The sequence below is a fragment of the Electrophorus electricus genome, chromosome 18, assembly GCF_041902795.1.
Source record: "Electrophorus electricus isolate QZ-2024a chromosome 18, ASM4190279v1, whole genome shotgun sequence".
Classification (NCBI taxonomy): Eukaryota; Metazoa; Chordata; class Actinopteri; order Gymnotiformes; family Gymnotidae; genus Electrophorus; species Electrophorus electricus.
The window spans coordinates 2,894,961-2,912,430 of record NC_137514.1 but is presented as its reverse complement, the minus strand read 5'-3'; the positions used below and the strand labels follow the sequence as shown (position 1 = coordinate 2,912,430).

At 39.3% G+C, this 17,470-nt stretch overlaps 1 protein-coding gene across 1 annotated transcript; it reads right to left on the bottom strand.

Moving 5' to 3' along the window:
• Positions 1 to 1,403: 1,403 nt before the first annotated feature.
• LOC118242666 (polymeric immunoglobulin receptor-like) lies at positions 1,404 to 16,949 on the bottom strand. Its single transcript, XM_081701540.1, has 8 exons — positions 16,880 to 16,949; positions 16,407 to 16,724; positions 16,133 to 16,231; positions 3,717 to 4,055; positions 3,044 to 3,379; positions 2,279 to 2,377; positions 2,032 to 2,142; positions 1,404 to 1,591 (listed from the first exon to the last, which is right to left on the bottom strand). Exons 1-8 carry the CDS (start codon positions 16,917 to 16,919, stop codon positions 1,503 to 1,505), a joined length of 1,431 nt encoding a protein of 476 aa, XP_081557666.1. The 5' UTR covers positions 16,920 to 16,949; the 3' UTR covers positions 1,404 to 1,502.
• Positions 16,950 to 17,470: the final 521 nt, after the last annotated feature.

Here is a 17,470-nt window from a genome sequence, read left to right as displayed (position 1 = left end):
ACGTGCTGGATCTCATTTACACCAACATCTTTAGGGCGTACCGGGCGGAGCCCCTCCCCCACCTCAGATACTCTGAGCACATGCCTGTAATGTTGATTCCTGCATATAGACCGATCGTCAGATGCTCGAAACCACTTCTGAAGCAGGTGAGAACCTGGTCAGCAGGAGCCATCTTTGCTCTTCAGGACTGTTTTGAGCAGATCACATGAATCACATTCAAGGAGGCTGCTACTGATGGTGACGCTGTTAACCTGGAGGAGTATACAGCATCAGTGACTGGCTACATCAGCAAGTGCATTGATATTACTGTCTCTAAGACCATCATCACTCGCCCCAACCAGAAGTCATGGATGACTGCTGAGGACCCGCAACTCAGCCTTCAGGGCAGGTGACAAAGAGGCTCTTAGAAAAGTGAGAGCCAAACTGTCACGTGCGATCAGGGAAGCAAAGCGTGTACCCACACAGAGGATCCATGGACACTTCAGAGACACTGGTGACACACAGCGCATGTGGGAGGGTATTCAGGCCATTACTAACTACAGGGAAACATCACTTTCCTCTGATGGTGATTACTCCCTCCCAGATGCACTGAATGACTTCTATGCACAGTTTGAAGCACAGAACAATGTTGCAGTGGCAAAGTCCATTCCTCCGTAAAAATGACCAGGTGCTGTGCCTGACTGTGCAAGCTACTGGACCAGACAACATCCCAGGTCGTGTGCTCAGAGAATGTGCTGACCAGCTTGCAGATGTCCTGACAGACATCTTCAATATCTCTCTGAGCTGCACTGATGTCCCAACATGCTTCAAGATTACCACCTGCTTACCATCATTGGCTCCTCAGTGGAGAAGGTCAAGAACACCAAGTTCCTTGGTGTTCACTTAGCGGAGAACCTCACCTGGACCCTGAACACCAGTTCCATTACCAAGAGAGCCCAGCCACGTCTTTACTTTCTTCGGAAGCTGAGGGAAGCCCATCTCCCATCACCCATCCTCACTACCTTCTCTAGAGGTACTATAGAGAACATCCTGAGCAGCTGCATCACTACCTGGTTTGGGAAAATTCATTTTTGGAGGCATAGTAAGGTCACTAGTGTCTGTAGTTTCCTTGCTTTGCCCAGTTTGAACACCGTGCGGTGTCAGAGGTAGCAAGTGTAAATACAGTATAAGGGAGCAACAGGCACTGTCATGAGAAATGCACTAGAAACTGGACTGGAGACACATTTGGAGGAAATGTTTTTTTTTTAATTATTATTATTTTTATTTTTTTTTACATTTTTATGTTTGTCTGAAATCTTAAAGCTAAATCTGTTTAAAATTATTATTTTTTAAATTTAAATAATAAAGACATGCAGATTTAAATTTCTTGTAGCCTGTATGTAACCATGCTCACACACATCAGGCCTCCTTGTGACTGTGCTAGAAAAGGCATTGTAATTCTATTACAGGTGTAGGCCTGCTAATGACCCACAGTCATGACTCACCCCATGGCTGTGTGATAGTTATGACTCATCCCATAGATGTGTGATACAGTCATGACTCACCCCATGGCTGTGTGAGGAGTCTTGGACGGACTGGCCTTTGGACGATGCTGAGAAGGAATTAAGGAATTAATCACAAATGAATAAATTAAATAATAAAATGTTACATGAATACATGTTATTGTTCACATTAAGCACTTCAACTGTAGATACTATTCAAATGCAGATAAACAGTGGAATACATAGGCTTTAGTTTATTGTCTTTATTCTATATTTTAACAGTGCTCGTTCATGTCCATTTCTAGCCAGCAGAGGGAAGCAGCAGGCAGCTCTGGGGTCTAATGAGTTCTGTTCATGACTAATAAATGTGTTTAATCTACAATGCTTACAGAACAGAAAAATGCTGCACTCACATCTGGACATACAGATTTGAACGTGTTATCCTCATGTTGATTGATAAGTATTATTGCTTTGTGTGATCATTTTTTAAGGGTGTGTGTGTGTGTGTGTGTGTGTGTGTGTGTGTGTGTGTGTGTGTGTGTAGTAATACCCTGCTCCTTTCTGCTTCTCTTTCTGAGAGTCACTATGAGGAATGAGGTTCCCATCAGAAGCAGCACCAGACTCACACACGCAACACTGATCACAGTGGAATATGGAAATCCTGGAGAGGACACAGAGTCATAATTACTGAACCAATCAAAGTTAACCTTTATCCTGAACATTCAGAAGTGTCTGATGAAGCTGACAGTGTGTGAGTAGTTTCACTCCATGCTGTACAGTCCACTGAGTGTCAGCACCTGTATCAGGAGAGGAAGCTCCTGAGGATGTGGTTGGTTTGGTGAACTGTGGACTGATGTGTGATGATGAATGTGGTGATGAGGCTGAAACTGGACTCTCTGGTTAAATAGAAAAATAAACACAGGGGTGACAGATTATTATAATGTTATTGATATAGATTGTTGACAGTGACACGTGTCCAGTGTGTCTGTGGCATGCTTTAATTTCATACATGGCAAAGAAATCCACAGTTGCTTCAGATAGTGTGGATGTGGTTGCTTTTAAACTCTGCATTTTGGTGCTAATGGTTGTAAATTTGAAAACAAATTTAGTGCTGTAAATTAGATGGGAAGTGTAACAATGTTCAACAGCTAATTCAGACTCTACTCATTTAGACAGTTATAATATTGTTGATCAGTCATATGGGTTGGGAGGGCAGTGAACAAATAAAACACACAAAAGACACTTGGCTACAAACAGACACTAGTCAAATTTACAGCCTTGTCTACCTATAGACACTAGACTATTTTACAGTCTCCAGGTAACCTACAGACACTAGACTACAGCCTTGGCTACCTACAGGCACTAGACTACTTTACAGCCTTTACTACCCAAGGATAAAAACATTTGTTTAGTTCCTGTCATCTAAACAGCATCAACTGATTCTGGACTCTCTAGGATTTGCTAAAATAGTTTTTTAATTAAGTAATTTAGAATGATGTATAGATGTTGCCTCTGCATTGTCAAAACAATAAAGCATTACACAGTTCTTGTTATTTACTCACCTATAACTCTCAGGTAGATCTGTGAACTATAAATCTTGAATCCACGATCAGTTATCCAGTTTGATGTAGTTCCACACCAGTATTCACCAGAGTCCTGAACCGTGACATATCTGATAGTCACAGTCAGGTTTTGCTTTTCTCTGTCATAATACAGTGATATGTTTCTTTTAGTTTCTGGTTTTCCTGATTTGTTGACCGATCCTATATAATTACAGCCACCAGTGTCCACTCTCTTGCAGAAAAGCTTGGGTTCACTCCTGTGGGATTCTGGGTAATGGCAGCTGATGTTCACAGTTTCTCCTACATAGGCATTGATGGTCTTACCACAGCATGAGTCTGTCAATCATACGCATTCAGGTCAAAACGTTTGCATTTTTTAATAGTTCTTAATTTTTCTTTTGTTCTAGGATTTGCTATGTTAATAAAAGGGAAATATGCCACTTTAGGAACACTTCAGAGATCAGATCTGCATCAGCCTCACTTCCCTTACAGCTACAAACGTATGAAAGTATCAAGTTTATCTTAACCTGTATACATTTATATTTTCAGCATTTAGCAGATGCCCTTATCGAGGGTGATTTACAAAAGTACAGTTTGGCAAAATTGTTATTATTTCTGAAAGCTTTAATTGATGAAGTGATTTTGGCAAAATTGTATGTTACATGCTACTAACCTGCTGTTACATTGAGCTTCACTTCAGTGTAGGCGTGCAGTTGATCAGATACATTAACAGCACACTGGTATGTTCCAGTGTCATTTACACTCAGCTCTCTGATAAACACATTAAAGAATCCTGCACTTCTGTTATCACGAATTGAGAATCTGTCTTTATGAGTCCACGTACTGTTTGGATTTGTTGTTATTTGATCTAAACATGACTGATCTGTTACATTCTTACAGAAAGATTTCAGTTTGGTTTTGTATTCATCCTCATATTTGCACTTGATGGTGACTCCTCCTCCTCCACATGCAGTCACTGATCTAGACACCACATCCTTGGACTCTCCTGTATCTGAAAGACATGACAAACATCCATGTAAGCAATGGCTTCATATTGAAGTTGATCATTTTGTTTCAATTCATCCTTCCCCTTTTCTCAGCTGTGTTTTAGTCTTGGTTTGATTTGTTCTGCACCTTCTGTATGTCACTGTATGAAATTCCCTGGGAGATGTTATCAGTTATAACACCATTATACCACTGATCATCAGTACTGCAACATGTGTTTGAGGGGTGTGATCTTAAATGGGATGATTACAATGTCACTGTAATGGGGCTCAAACCCAGGACAGAGAGGTGATGATCCTGACACTGCTGGGTGAGTTACCACACTTCAATGAAGGTGGGCCCGTGTTCAAAACAGTTAGATCTTAGAACAGGTAAAACAAGAGAAGTAAAAAAACAACAACAGTAGGGAATCTAACCCCGACCACTTTGTTGCAAAGCAAACGAGCTCCCGCTAGACTAAAATAACCTGCGCGTATATATCGCACTTCACAGGAATGGAGGATGACAAAACAGGAGGAAAAACTAAACACCATGCTGAGCGTGGACAAATGGAAAACAAAGGATGCCACAGGAAGAATGGTAGCCCCGATGCACTGGGGAAAACCAAATTCTGAAACTTCCCAAACAAAAAACAGAAAACAGGGAGGAATGTTAGTGGCTAAGGGGAGCCTTGGGAGAGAACCAGACTCGAGAGGGGAAAACTGGAGAAGGGAGGGGACATGTAAAAACACAGACAACCCTTACAGCGCAGAAGAGAGGTGTAGCACAAGGGCTCACAGACCTCCATACCCAGAGTTACTGGCTAGGAGCTTGGATCAAAACTTTAGCAAAGACCCAACACTGAGTGACTGTGTCACTGGGCTTATATAGATCTACCCCAGCTGTTGGGCATCAAGCCTGATTAGTAGTGTGCCTGGTGCCAACCCTTACAGTCACACTGTCATAAGGACACTCAGGACTTCTGTGGTTCAGAAACTCCAGTGGCTCAGAGACTTCCAAGTAAAAGTGGAAAAAAAAATATATATTTTTTTTATTTCTATGAGGTTTTTGTGGTTACCCATATTTAAAATTAATTCTGTCACTGTTCTATTGCTTCATCTTCAGAAACTGTACTGCTGTAGTGTCACCCATGGGTCTGTTGTTGCTAACACAAGGATTGCTCTTTCCTGTAGATGTTACTCACAGCTATCAAGAGGAAGTGAGCTCCAGCTGCTGCTGGATTCAGCACTTACTCATTTTTGTTGTCCTGTCGTAACCTACAGCTGTTTGGCAACATGCCAATATCATATTTCTAAAAAGGTGAAAGGTTAGAGGATCTTCCCATTTGAGTTTTATTTAGTAATATGCTGGTTATAATTTAAATGTGTGCTTCACTTTAGAACAAATGTGACTACGAGTATACATCAGCTCCACACTGGTACATTTTATTGACTTCCACAATGAGGCCTCTGATCTTCCTGTTTTACACATTTCAAAATGCATTTCTGATTCAGTCAACACACAGTGGCAATGAACTGCTAATCAAACTATCTTTGAGTTTGTGTTAACTCTTTAAGTCTCATCTTTGCACTTCATGGCGACTCCCAAAAATCCAGTTACGTTTGTTGAGATCCCAGTAAGATCTAAAAATTCACCAAAACTGACCATCTAAACAAAGACTATATTTGACCCTGCTGATAATAATGATTAAAGGTTGATTTTCATACCTGAGATCACATGCAGTGTGAAGATGAGAAGAATCTTCATTCTGAGTTCAGCTTTATGTTTACTGCCTCCAACTCCTAGATTAGATGTGTGATAGAGATTGTGTGTGTCTGTCTATGTAGGTCCCTGCCCCTGTATCTGGGCTTACTAACTCTGTTCATCTTCTTAACTCATATGACTCATTAACTCATATGAAAAAAAACCCTCATTTCTATTTTTGAGGGTGATGAAAATAGAATGGCCTTAAGCCTCCTACTATGGAAAGAGAAACATGCATCTAAAACTATTTTTGTTCTCTCTCTCTCTCTCTCTCTCTCTCTCTCTCTCTCTCTCTCTCTCTCTCTCTCTCTCGCAGCTCGGCAGTCAAAGGGACTTGTCCCTCCACATTTGCGCACCCTGTCATGAAGAGATGTAGACCAGGATGAGTTCTCCATCCCACACACCCTGCACTCCACCCTTCTCTACTTTACCAAGACAGTAGAGACAGTCTGGGTTTGACTGCCTTTATGTATCTGAGTCTTGTGTTCATGCCTTTTCTGTGGTTCTGGGTGTGACAGTGATTATTTACTTATATTTTTGTATTTCTAGAATGCTAGAATACATTTATATTATAAATAAGCAGAGGAGGAAGAAGAACTGGAATTTCATTGGCCTCATCCCCCATTTTAACCATTTTAACCAATAACAGTTTTAATCATAGAAATGATGGTTTGTTCCACACCACCATGTTTACACTAATCTAGTGTCTTATTTTACTATATGATGCTAAGTCTAAGTGATCATAGGCTGTTAGGGGATGCTGTCCAAACAGTAGTTTCAGCCCTGTAGACAGTGCCTGGCACTCTGCCCACTGCTGCTGGGTGAGAGACCTCAGTGGTAGCTTTCTGGTTAAGGTAATTGATGTTTCATTGGAAGGTTGCTGATTCAAGCCCTGACATTGTTGGGCCTCTGATCAAGGCCATTAACTCTCAATTGCTCAAGTTGTACTCAGTCATAACTGTAAATTGCTTTGGATAAAAGAGTCAGCTCAATGCTATTAATATACAATAGTGTCTGAAGTTCCTAAGTGAATGATGAATGTGTTTAACCAAATAGATCTTCTATATAAATATGGTCCACTGTATCCCAAGCCAGTATTTATTATGATTGCTACTAGCTCTGTAAGCCTGGACCTCAAAACTGCCTGCCACACCACTATTTCAGACAACTAGACTAGCTAGTTAATTGTGCTAATAACATGCCGAAACTGTCTCTTACATTTCAATGTATAGGCCCTACTGTTTAAAACTCAGTTATTGCGACATAGAGGAAGTAGCTTCGCTATAGCTTTGGATCTCATACCTTGTATTAATAACACATACAGTAAAAAGTTCTTAACCACTTCCTGTGTAAATCATTATTTCATATCTGCTGCAGCCCTTTAGTCTACTGCCCTGGAAACTTGAACAAACATTGTACTCATTAATATTATGATGTATTGTAACTGCATCTACTTCTTTGGATGCTGTGAGCTGCTAACTTACTTTTAATACCTATCTCCTTCATACAGAAACCCAAAAAGCCATGCAGTGATTATTAATAATTAATAATTGTTATTTGATTAGAATATTTATCAGATTGTTCATAATTGACCCTCATGCTGTGGAAAGTCCATTAGAAAGTCTGGCATGTAAGAAGAGCCGTAAGCCTCAGCTGCAGTTATTCCAAAGAAAAGACCCCAAGTGGACACTGCATACAATTATAGATTGGGAGCTCAGACATCAGCTTTACGTGATATTCTCAGTCATTCTCACAGTTTTATGTGTTCAGATGTTTGCAGTGACATACTAGTTTCTCAGGAGGAAATTTACAGTCTTCTTTACTTAACAGTCATGCTCCGCTTAGGTGGGCTTTAAGTAGATCAGAAGTTTGTCTCTGGAAAAAAATGTTAAAACCGTAGAAGGTATATGGTTTAAACATAATATATTAACAATGAAAATAAAGCAATCGTCCCTTCACTCGTGAATTATATGATCCACTTTCTCTCTCCTACTCTTCCCCCGCCCTGTTCTCCCAGAAGCCGTGCAGTAGCTGCACTGATCACATGCGCTCATGCACACAGCAGTGCCAGTTACAGTCTGTGTGTCTGTGGTGTGGTGGCTGTACAGAACATCCAAAAAGTCAGATGTTCTTCCTTCACAGGTGAGGGAATGATGTACAGGTGTGTGTGTGTGTGTGTGTGTGTGTGTGTGTGTGTGTGTGTGTGTGTGTGTGTGTGTGTGTGTGTGTGAGATGGGGGTGCTGGTCTCATTGTGTGCTTTGCATCACTAAAGCTCTAATCCTAGAATCACCCCTGCTTGTAACTGAATCATTTATTGATCATTGTAACTTACTAGCTTTGTGCTCTAGATGGCAGTATAGACTTTCTTGCTCAGAACAGCACAGGCTTCGTGACAAACACAGGCCAGCTGGCTTTATATTCTTTTAAATAAAATGTATGATTCTTATTGTGGGTTTGGGAAGCATTCAAACGATCCAGGCAGAATCCAAACACGAGTCCTCCTTGAAGGTCTCCCTGGTCACAGCATCATTAAAACTGTCTGCATTCTCAAAACTTCACTGATGTATTAGTTGGAGCTTCTGCAGACAACCCTTCTGACTGATGTGTATCACCCACTGAGGAATCAGAAAGAAGTGTGGGTAATTGAGCCCTACAATAAGTGTCCTGATCAGGAGAGTTTGATGGTAGTGAAACAGTATCAGAAACAGTATGTGTAAGATCACAGAGGTTTGTGGGTAATTGGACTTGGTCATAAACAGCTTGAAAGGGGCCAGAAGGGTTTGTGGGTAGACTGACAGTAGAGTAGACTGTAGGAGCTCTAGTGTCTGAGACAGAATGTCTTCTGGTGTCTTACACACTAGTTCGGTATATGTGATGCATATGGTGTGAACTGCTATGACGAGTTTACCAAATAAATAGATTCGGAAGGTTTATATTATGGAGACAAAGAAGACTCCACTAAAACCTATAAAATGGATAAAAAGGGAACACCTTTTGGAAAGAAAAATGAAATTCAGTAAATGCGAAAGAATGAAGATGGTCCCTCATCATTGCAAAGATCGTTACATGATGGTAAGTAAACTTGAATTTATTTTGGAAATACTAATTTAGCATACAAGTTCATAATATAAGTATTGCGGTTGAAAGCAGTATTATTTGCAGTATTATACATTTAGTGGTCACTTTATTAGACACATAACTATGTTGATGGGGTTATCCCCTCCATTTGACTGCACTCCAGGGCCTTTATTATTATTATTATTATTATTATTATTATTATATTTACATTTACGGCATTTAGCAGACGCTCTTATCCAGAGCGACTTACAAAAGTGCTTTGTCATTTACTCATAGAATATATCCTAGTACAGTAGAGCAGGTTATTATTATTATTATTATTATTATTATTATTATTATTATTATTATTATTATTATTATTATTATATTTGTTTTAATTTGTGGGTGGTGGGGTAACTATAATCTATGTAGCTCTTATTCTGGCACTAGGTCTATCTTGGTATCAAGGCTACAGTTCTATTAATATCTTGTGTCTTTCTGGGGGAATAACTGTAATATTATTTAAAATTGTTGGCTACATTTTACTATAGAGGTGGTGGGGGTACTCCTAACTTCAGGTAGGGTGTCACAGTACACTCCCCCTCCAACTGATCATGTGGAATGGCCCAGTTCACTATTGACTGTATTCATTGTGACTTGTTTGTAACCACACCCACTTGTTAGCACATTCTTTTCATTTATACATGCACTTGTGTGCATGTAGTTCACTTGGTCATTGGTACATGTTACATGTTCACACTGCACTAGTTACATGTGAGTGCTGTTAACATTTATTGTGTAATTCTTATATTTATAGCATTTAGCAGACACTTTTATCCAAAGCAACTTATAATTATGACTACAGTTTGAGGGTCAAGGGCCCAACAGTGGCAAATTGGCAGTGGTGGGGCTTGAATTGTCAACCCTCTGATTAGCCAACTACCTTAACCACTGAACCACCACTGCCCCCTCTACAATAATACACTCTGGCTGTCACACAGAGGCTACAGATTGTTCACGTGGTCTATTTATGACACTTTACTCTTTACCGTAGTTTGCCAGTGGTCACCTAACATAGTGGTAATATACAATGCTCTCATCATGCTATTACTTTGAAACAGATTCATGAATTCTAAATTGATTTTCATCCAGAAGAGCATGCCAGAGGTGATTTTGGCAACACCTGGAGGAGGAGAACATGAGTTTTTGGAGGCTTAGAGATCAATAATAATTCTAGAAGACCTGTTCTGTGACTGGGGAAAAGCAGATCTTTCTAATGGTCATAAATGAACAGCATATTGAGCGGACCTGGAAAACATTCAAACATGAGGTATGTGCAAAGATTAGGAGCATACTGTCTTCACATGATGCAGAGAACCTAGTCCATGCAGTCATCACTTCTAGATTGGACTACTGTAATGCCTCACTATCTGGTTGTACCAAGAAGTGCATAAACAAGCTGCAGAATAAGAATGTACTGCAGGGGCAGAGCCTTTTCCTATAATTCTCCCATATTATGGAATATTATTATGGCATTGGGTAATTGAGCCATACAATAAGTGTCCTGATCAGGAGAGCTTGATGGTAGTGGAGCAGTAGCAGAAACAGCATATGAAAAATTACAGGGGTTTGTGGATAAATGGGTGTTGGCATAAACAGTTTGGGAGGAATCACAGGGGTTTGTGGATAGATTGACAGTAGAGTAGGCTGTAGGAGCTCCAGCATCTGAGACAGAATGACTTCTGGTGTCTTTAATCTCCTCACTGTCACAGACAGAAAGTGGAACCTGAGTGAAGAGAAAAAGAAAACAATTTTACAACCATATATTGTTTTTTTCAGTATATCCTCTCTTATATACATGTATATCTGAAGATTCCATGGAGTAACTGCAGTGTACTATAGTAAAATATGTAGAAGTAGTCAAAATTGCAGTGAAGTACTCAAGGTTTCCAGGAAAACAGGAAGTTTCAGAGATCCTTCATCAGCTGTGCTAGAAAAGTGCTTATTTTTCTTTGAGTTTCAAAAACAGATGAAAACAGTAGAACTACTGGAACAGTTGTTCCTCCTGCCTATTTAAACCACAATTAAGTTGTCACCATCCCCAGTGTAAATGCTACAGAACTGGATATGATACATGCAGTAAAATACAAACGCAGTGGGTGTAAACAAACGAGGCCCAAAAACATGGTCACAAGACAGTCACACATCAGCAGCAGGTTGAGGGATACACAATACACAAAAGAGCAGTGACAAAAACATCAGAGAGGGAAATACTAATACAAGCGTCAAAAAACAAAAACAGGTCAGCACACGGGAAAGGCAAAAAAACAGAGAAATCAGGAGGTCCTGAACGAGGAAGTGGGTTGTGATTGGTGGAGTTGCAGGTTCGGCAGGGAGCACACAGTGATTTAGAATCAAATTGTCTTTAGAGATCTGTATTATCAGACCTAAAATTTGTACCTATAAAGCCTCCTACTAATGAATGTAAGTCCATTACTGGCATACATTTCTTGGCTATATAATCATATTTTAATAAAGACTATTTATTAATATATGCAAAAAGGTTATTGGTAACATACATTTCAATAAACCAACTAAAAGGTTAATCTACCAAAGGAGTAATACTCTGCACTTAAAAATTTAAACAAATGGAGTGATATTATTAAGTGATATGGGTATTATTGTTCAACATCTTTGGATAGCTGTGGATTTCCTAAGGGAGTCATAGATGATGCCTTTGCTTGTGATTTACCTGTTCAGAGAATGGATGCACTGACCAGTATCAGTCTACTGTTGGAGCCAAATTCAATATGTATTATAATGGTTTAGTATATATTACAAATATAAAAGTTTATCATAAGTTAGTATATATTTCAAGAAGTATTATAATGTATATATTTTTTTGTTTTCCTACTGGACCTGCAATACATTAATCAGTTTGTTTGGCCAAGATGAGATTATCTTACATCAGATCTGGCAGTGTAGTTACTTGCTATCACTAACTAGTTCACCTACACACTGGTCACTGCTTAGTCAGCCTGTGTGTCACTCTAAAGTGTAGAGTGTATATATATATATATATATATATATATATATATGAATATTATATATATATATAATATATATATATATATATATATATATATATATATATATATATATATATATATATGTGTGTGTATATATATATATATATATATATATATATATATATATATATATATATATATCCACTATTTCAGTGTAGAAGATACAGATGCTGCAGAGCATGTTTGACTGGGAGAAGATTATGTACAATATGTACCACTGGCAGGTAGTGGAAGTGTCTGATATGGAGAAATGCTGAAGTGCAGAAGAAAGAGCTGGAGGGTGAAGGCAACAGTGGTTCCCGTGGTAATCGGAGCACTAGGGGCTGTGACCCCAAAACTGCGAGACTAGCTCCAACAGATCCCAGGAACAACATCTGAGACCTCGGTCCAGAAGTGTGCAGTCCTGGGAATAGCTAAGATACTATGCAGGACTCTCAAACTACCAGGCCTCTGGCAGAGGACCCGAGCTTGAAGGAAAACCACCCAGAGGGTGAGCAGGGAATTGTGTATGAACAATGTAACACAAATAATAATAGTGTAATATACAATATTCTTTTTTTTTTTTTTTTTTTTTTTGCTGTTTTTTTAATTGCATTTGTTGTTGGCAGTGGTAGCTTAGTAATTAAGGTACTTGACTTGCAATTGGAAGGTTGCTGTTTCAAGCCCCACCACTATCAATTTGCCACTGTTGGGCCTCTGAGCAAGGCCCTTAACCCTCAATGGCTCATGTTGTGCTCAGTCAGAACCGTAAGTCGCTTTGTTTAAAAGGGTCAGCTAAATGCCGTGAAAGTTGTCTCTTCTTTCAATGCCATTCAGAGTTTGAACACTAGATAGTGTCAAGAGCAGCAGGTTTACATAGAGCAGGGGTGGGCAATAAATTTTCCCATGGGGCCACATGAGAAATTGAAATGGTTTTAGAGGGCCGGACGAATATACTTAATTCAATTCTACACAATACCTATATAGTGTATACAGTATATATACTATCCCTTCATAAAAAAAAAAAAACAGTAAATGAAACATTACAATAACATGAAAATGTGCAGCACAAAATTATAGCACAATTTAACAAACTTCGTGTACCTCCCCAAGTCAGCCATGCATTGATTTTGTGTACTTATCACAGTGTAATAGGTGTTGTAGTTACACATTTACTTTTGACTTCAAATTTTCCAACGATCTGACGCGGGCCGGTCAGAGATAGTTAGAGGGCCGGATGTGGCCCGCGGGCCGTACAATGCCCAGGTCTGACATGGAGTATAAGTTAGCACACAAGACAAGCTAATGAGAGAGATTTACTGAGATAACTTTGAAGGAACTATTTATTTAGACGTTTATATTTATAGATAATTTCTTAATAAATTCACTCAACTTCCAGAACAGAATTGTTATTAAGACGTTCCTTAATTACTTGTGGTACATATTTAAATTTGCTCACTCATATCAAGTCGCCCTCTAGGGGTGTGTCTGAGGTAGCAAATGCATCACAATCTTATACAACGTAGTGCACAATTCACTAGTGAATGTGGTGAATATCTGTTCCAAGTGTGACCAGAACTCACCCCATGGCTGTGAGAGGAGTCATGCAGACAAAGGGTTTGGGGTGAGGCTGAGAGAATGTTGACAATAAACCACAAATTAATTAATGACAAATATGTTGTAACGGTGAATCAATTTAAAGATAAACATAAGTTAATCAATGAAATGATAAATGAGTATATATCTCGTCCGTTTATTTGATATTTGAGCTATCCACATGCATGTATATTTCTAGCCAGCAGAGGGCGGCAACAGGCTGTCACTGTTAGACACACTGGGGCCTAATAAACCCCATTTCTTACTAATGAAAATGGAGCAGATGCACACTGTCTTTAGTACAAGTAGTTAAATGATAGAAAGATATTTAACATAATTAGTTCACACATTATGTGGAATCTGTGTGTGTGTGTGTGTTTCCTACCTTTTGATGTCTTCTTTTTCTTTAGCTTTCCCAGCATTATTACACACACCAGAAGAATGATTGTTATTATGACCAAAACTACAAATAAGGTAATGAAGGATCCTAGTAAAGCATTAGAGACGAGAGCACAGATCTCAGTCTCTGGTAGAACAACAGGGGCCACATATACTACATAGAATTTATATGAAATCATATGTGCATGCAATACTGCTATTTCTGCTATTTTGACATTAGAGAAAATAGAACTGATCTGATTCAGTGTAACTACATGTCAAGTTTTGTGGTCATAGCAAGTCAGAATCTTCTCTAATTCCACGACACAAAATAGCAGGTACACATGGTCTGGAAGCCTTTCACATACATTGTGGGTACAGGCCTTTATAGATACATTTATGTCTTTGGGAATGTTTCACTGGACCACTGGCTGTACAGGCTTTATCGGGTTTTGGACCAGTTCGGTTGCTGATAATATTAACCGTGTATTTATTTATTTATTTATTTTTTTGGGGGGGGTTCCTCTAACAGTAAGCCTGGGGTTATAGTTGTCGACATGCAGATGCTACAGAGGTAGTGATGTACATGTATGCTGTGCTGTTATACTGTGTGTGTAAAGTGTGTAGGAATGAGTGTGTGAGGGCGAGGTGACAGGGATGTGTGATATGGTAGAGTGAGATAATGTGGTTTGAGCCGGGCTGGGTGTGTAACGTCCCTGTAGTGATATCATTCACGGCCCTGCCTGTCATCTAAACTGACAGAGAGGTTTTTAGCTTTTACTCTTTAGAGTGTAGTTTGCTATCCACTGAAATGGCTCAGGAACAGCTCACAGGAATCTACACTAGTAAGATTACAACAGTTTCCAGGAAATATACAAGTAGATACATTCCATTCAACTTAGAATTTAATGTTAATTATTTTATATAGATGTAGCTGGAACTATTAAAGATGACATTACAGCTGAAACATTAAGTTTCTCAAAACTCCAGTGTTACTTAAATCTTACTTAGAGAAAGTGGACAGGAGTTCACAACCATGTTCAAGCAGCCAGATTTTAAAAATTTGTTTGTCAGTGGAAAACAATGATTACATTTAGCTAATGATCTTGCATGAATCACAGATAACTGCAAGCAGAAAGCCATTATTACAGAGGGTTCATTTTAAAGAAGTGAATGCTACTGTAAAATGCTAAGGACAAACATCTCAGCTGGACAGGAGACATGACAGTTATAGACAACAGAAGCTCTTCACACTCTAACCTGCAGTGGTCAGTCGCATGGCTCAAACTCATATGTAACCATGGCAACACTTCCTGTGTCTCTCTCTGTTCTATGGTGGTGCTGTGCTTGTTTTCTCTCTCATTATTTCTGTCTCTCTCTCTCATGTTAAAGAACTGCCAAACTCAAAGTGCATAAAGGCAGCCCAACATATATGAACCATTAAACTACTTGCCTACTTGGTCCATGTGAAGCTATTCATATTCACAGTTATTATTTGATTATATTTCTATATTCCTGTTAAGATATTCTAATAGTAAGAATTAATTTATTGTCCCCTATCTTACACTGACCACTTTTAATCACACTCTGTGTATTGGTCAAGCAGTGTTTACACCGTCACTCACCAGTATATCCCTCCATCCTCTGATCTCAGATCAGTGATGGTAATATTGAAGACTCAGCCTTCTGTTACATCATCCAGAGAAAATTTTCTACAGCATTTAACATTAGCGTTTATTCAAAAAAAGAAAAGCTTACAGTGAACAACTACATGTGCAAATGAGAGTGGCCTTGCTCAGGGGTCCAACAGTGGTAAGCTAGCAATGTTGGTGATTGAAACAGCAACCTTCTGCTCACTAGTCCAGTACATTAACTGCTGGATCTTAGGCGCTCTTTGCTTTTCCAGATTGAGAATTAACATGGACATCTGTAATAGGTTTCATCATTGCCTGTTTATTACTTTGTTTTCTGTAATGTCCTCCTGGTCTGTGAGCTTTTATCAGTAAATCTTTTGTTTTACTGAAACTACCCTCGACTCAACTGCAACCTGTTCAGCCTGACAATGGTACATACCATGGAGTGAGGGACTGTTGGTTTGGAGGTTCACATCATTTACTGTGTGAGCTGGAAAAAGAACAGTGGAACATTATAAACCGTATGATCAAAACATAGCAAAGGAGATGTAAAAACCCCTTGTTAGGCATGTAAATAGATAGATGTCTACCTTCTACCTCTGCCTACCTCCAGATGACCATGTGGACTCAGTATACACCGATGTGCTGGGATCAGGTGTTGGAGGGGTGTAGGTGGAGTGTGAGACAATAATATTCATAGGTGTGTCTGAAAGACAGAAACAGACTTCTAAATTTCAAATATTTCTCATATTCAGTGCACACAAAAATCTTGCCTTTTTATGTATTATAAATCCCAACTTCACATAATTGCCTCAGTTAATCATCATCATCATCATCATCATCATCATCATCATCATTGTCCGTATCTGCTCATCACTCACCCACTTTAACCACTAACAGAATCTCTATGTAGTGATCATGCACGTTCTGCTGTGTCGCACACCAGTATTTTCCTCCATCCTCTGATCTCAGATCAGTGATGGTAACAGTGAAGACTCTGGCTGCTGTGTCATCATTCAGAGAGAATCTCTCGTCTTTAGCAGTTTTAGAATCAACAGGGATGTCTTTAGTCTGGAAAGTATAACATTCTCCTCTGCAGAGGTACTTCAAGTGGGTTTCATATCCAGACTTATAGGGGCATCTGATCTGAACTGAACGGCCCTTGTATCCAGTTACTGTAGTTACAGCAGCAGTTCCAGCTGTAAAATAAATCATTGTGTTAGTAAGGTACAGTACATGCAGAAGATCCACTGTTATGACTATTCACTTCACTACCAAGTCCCTCTCTGTGTGGCAGGTAAACTAATAATGTGCTGAACCTGTCTGATGATAGTGAGCAGTAAATGGAACTCACCTGGGAATAGACTGGACAAGACGAGTATAAGTGTCCACATGTTGAACTGGGTGGTGAGAGTTCTGTGAGAACTGTCTCATAGTCTGACACTTCCCCCTTCAGTTCTCATCACTGCTTAAAGTGGTGTGTGTAACCAATCACTGCCTCTATTCTCTCACATTTTTTCAGAGCTCTTCTCTCTGTCTTTGGATTTCTCATTTTGTTCTCTTTTCTCTCTTTCTATCTTTCTTTCAGAGTGTGACTGAACTGAGTTCACTGAGAGTGTGACGTAGTCCAAGATCAGGTGTAGTATATATCTGGAGAGCCATCACCTAAGTCCTAATGTGACCTCACACACAGTGGTGAACACACTGATGTTAAACAATGATGTGAAGGAAGTCTTGGACATGTTTTGTCCAGGTGTTTTATAAACAATATGCATGTTCAGAAAAACAAAAAACCCACAGTGAGCTCCTGCCACTTCCTTTTTTTTTTTCTCAGACTCATTTCTAAGCCTCCCTGCACCTTTTCCTGTGTGTGTCATTATTTCATATATATACTGTTGTGCTTTCCTTTACTTTAGACTTTTTGCTTTACTGTACATCAGACCAA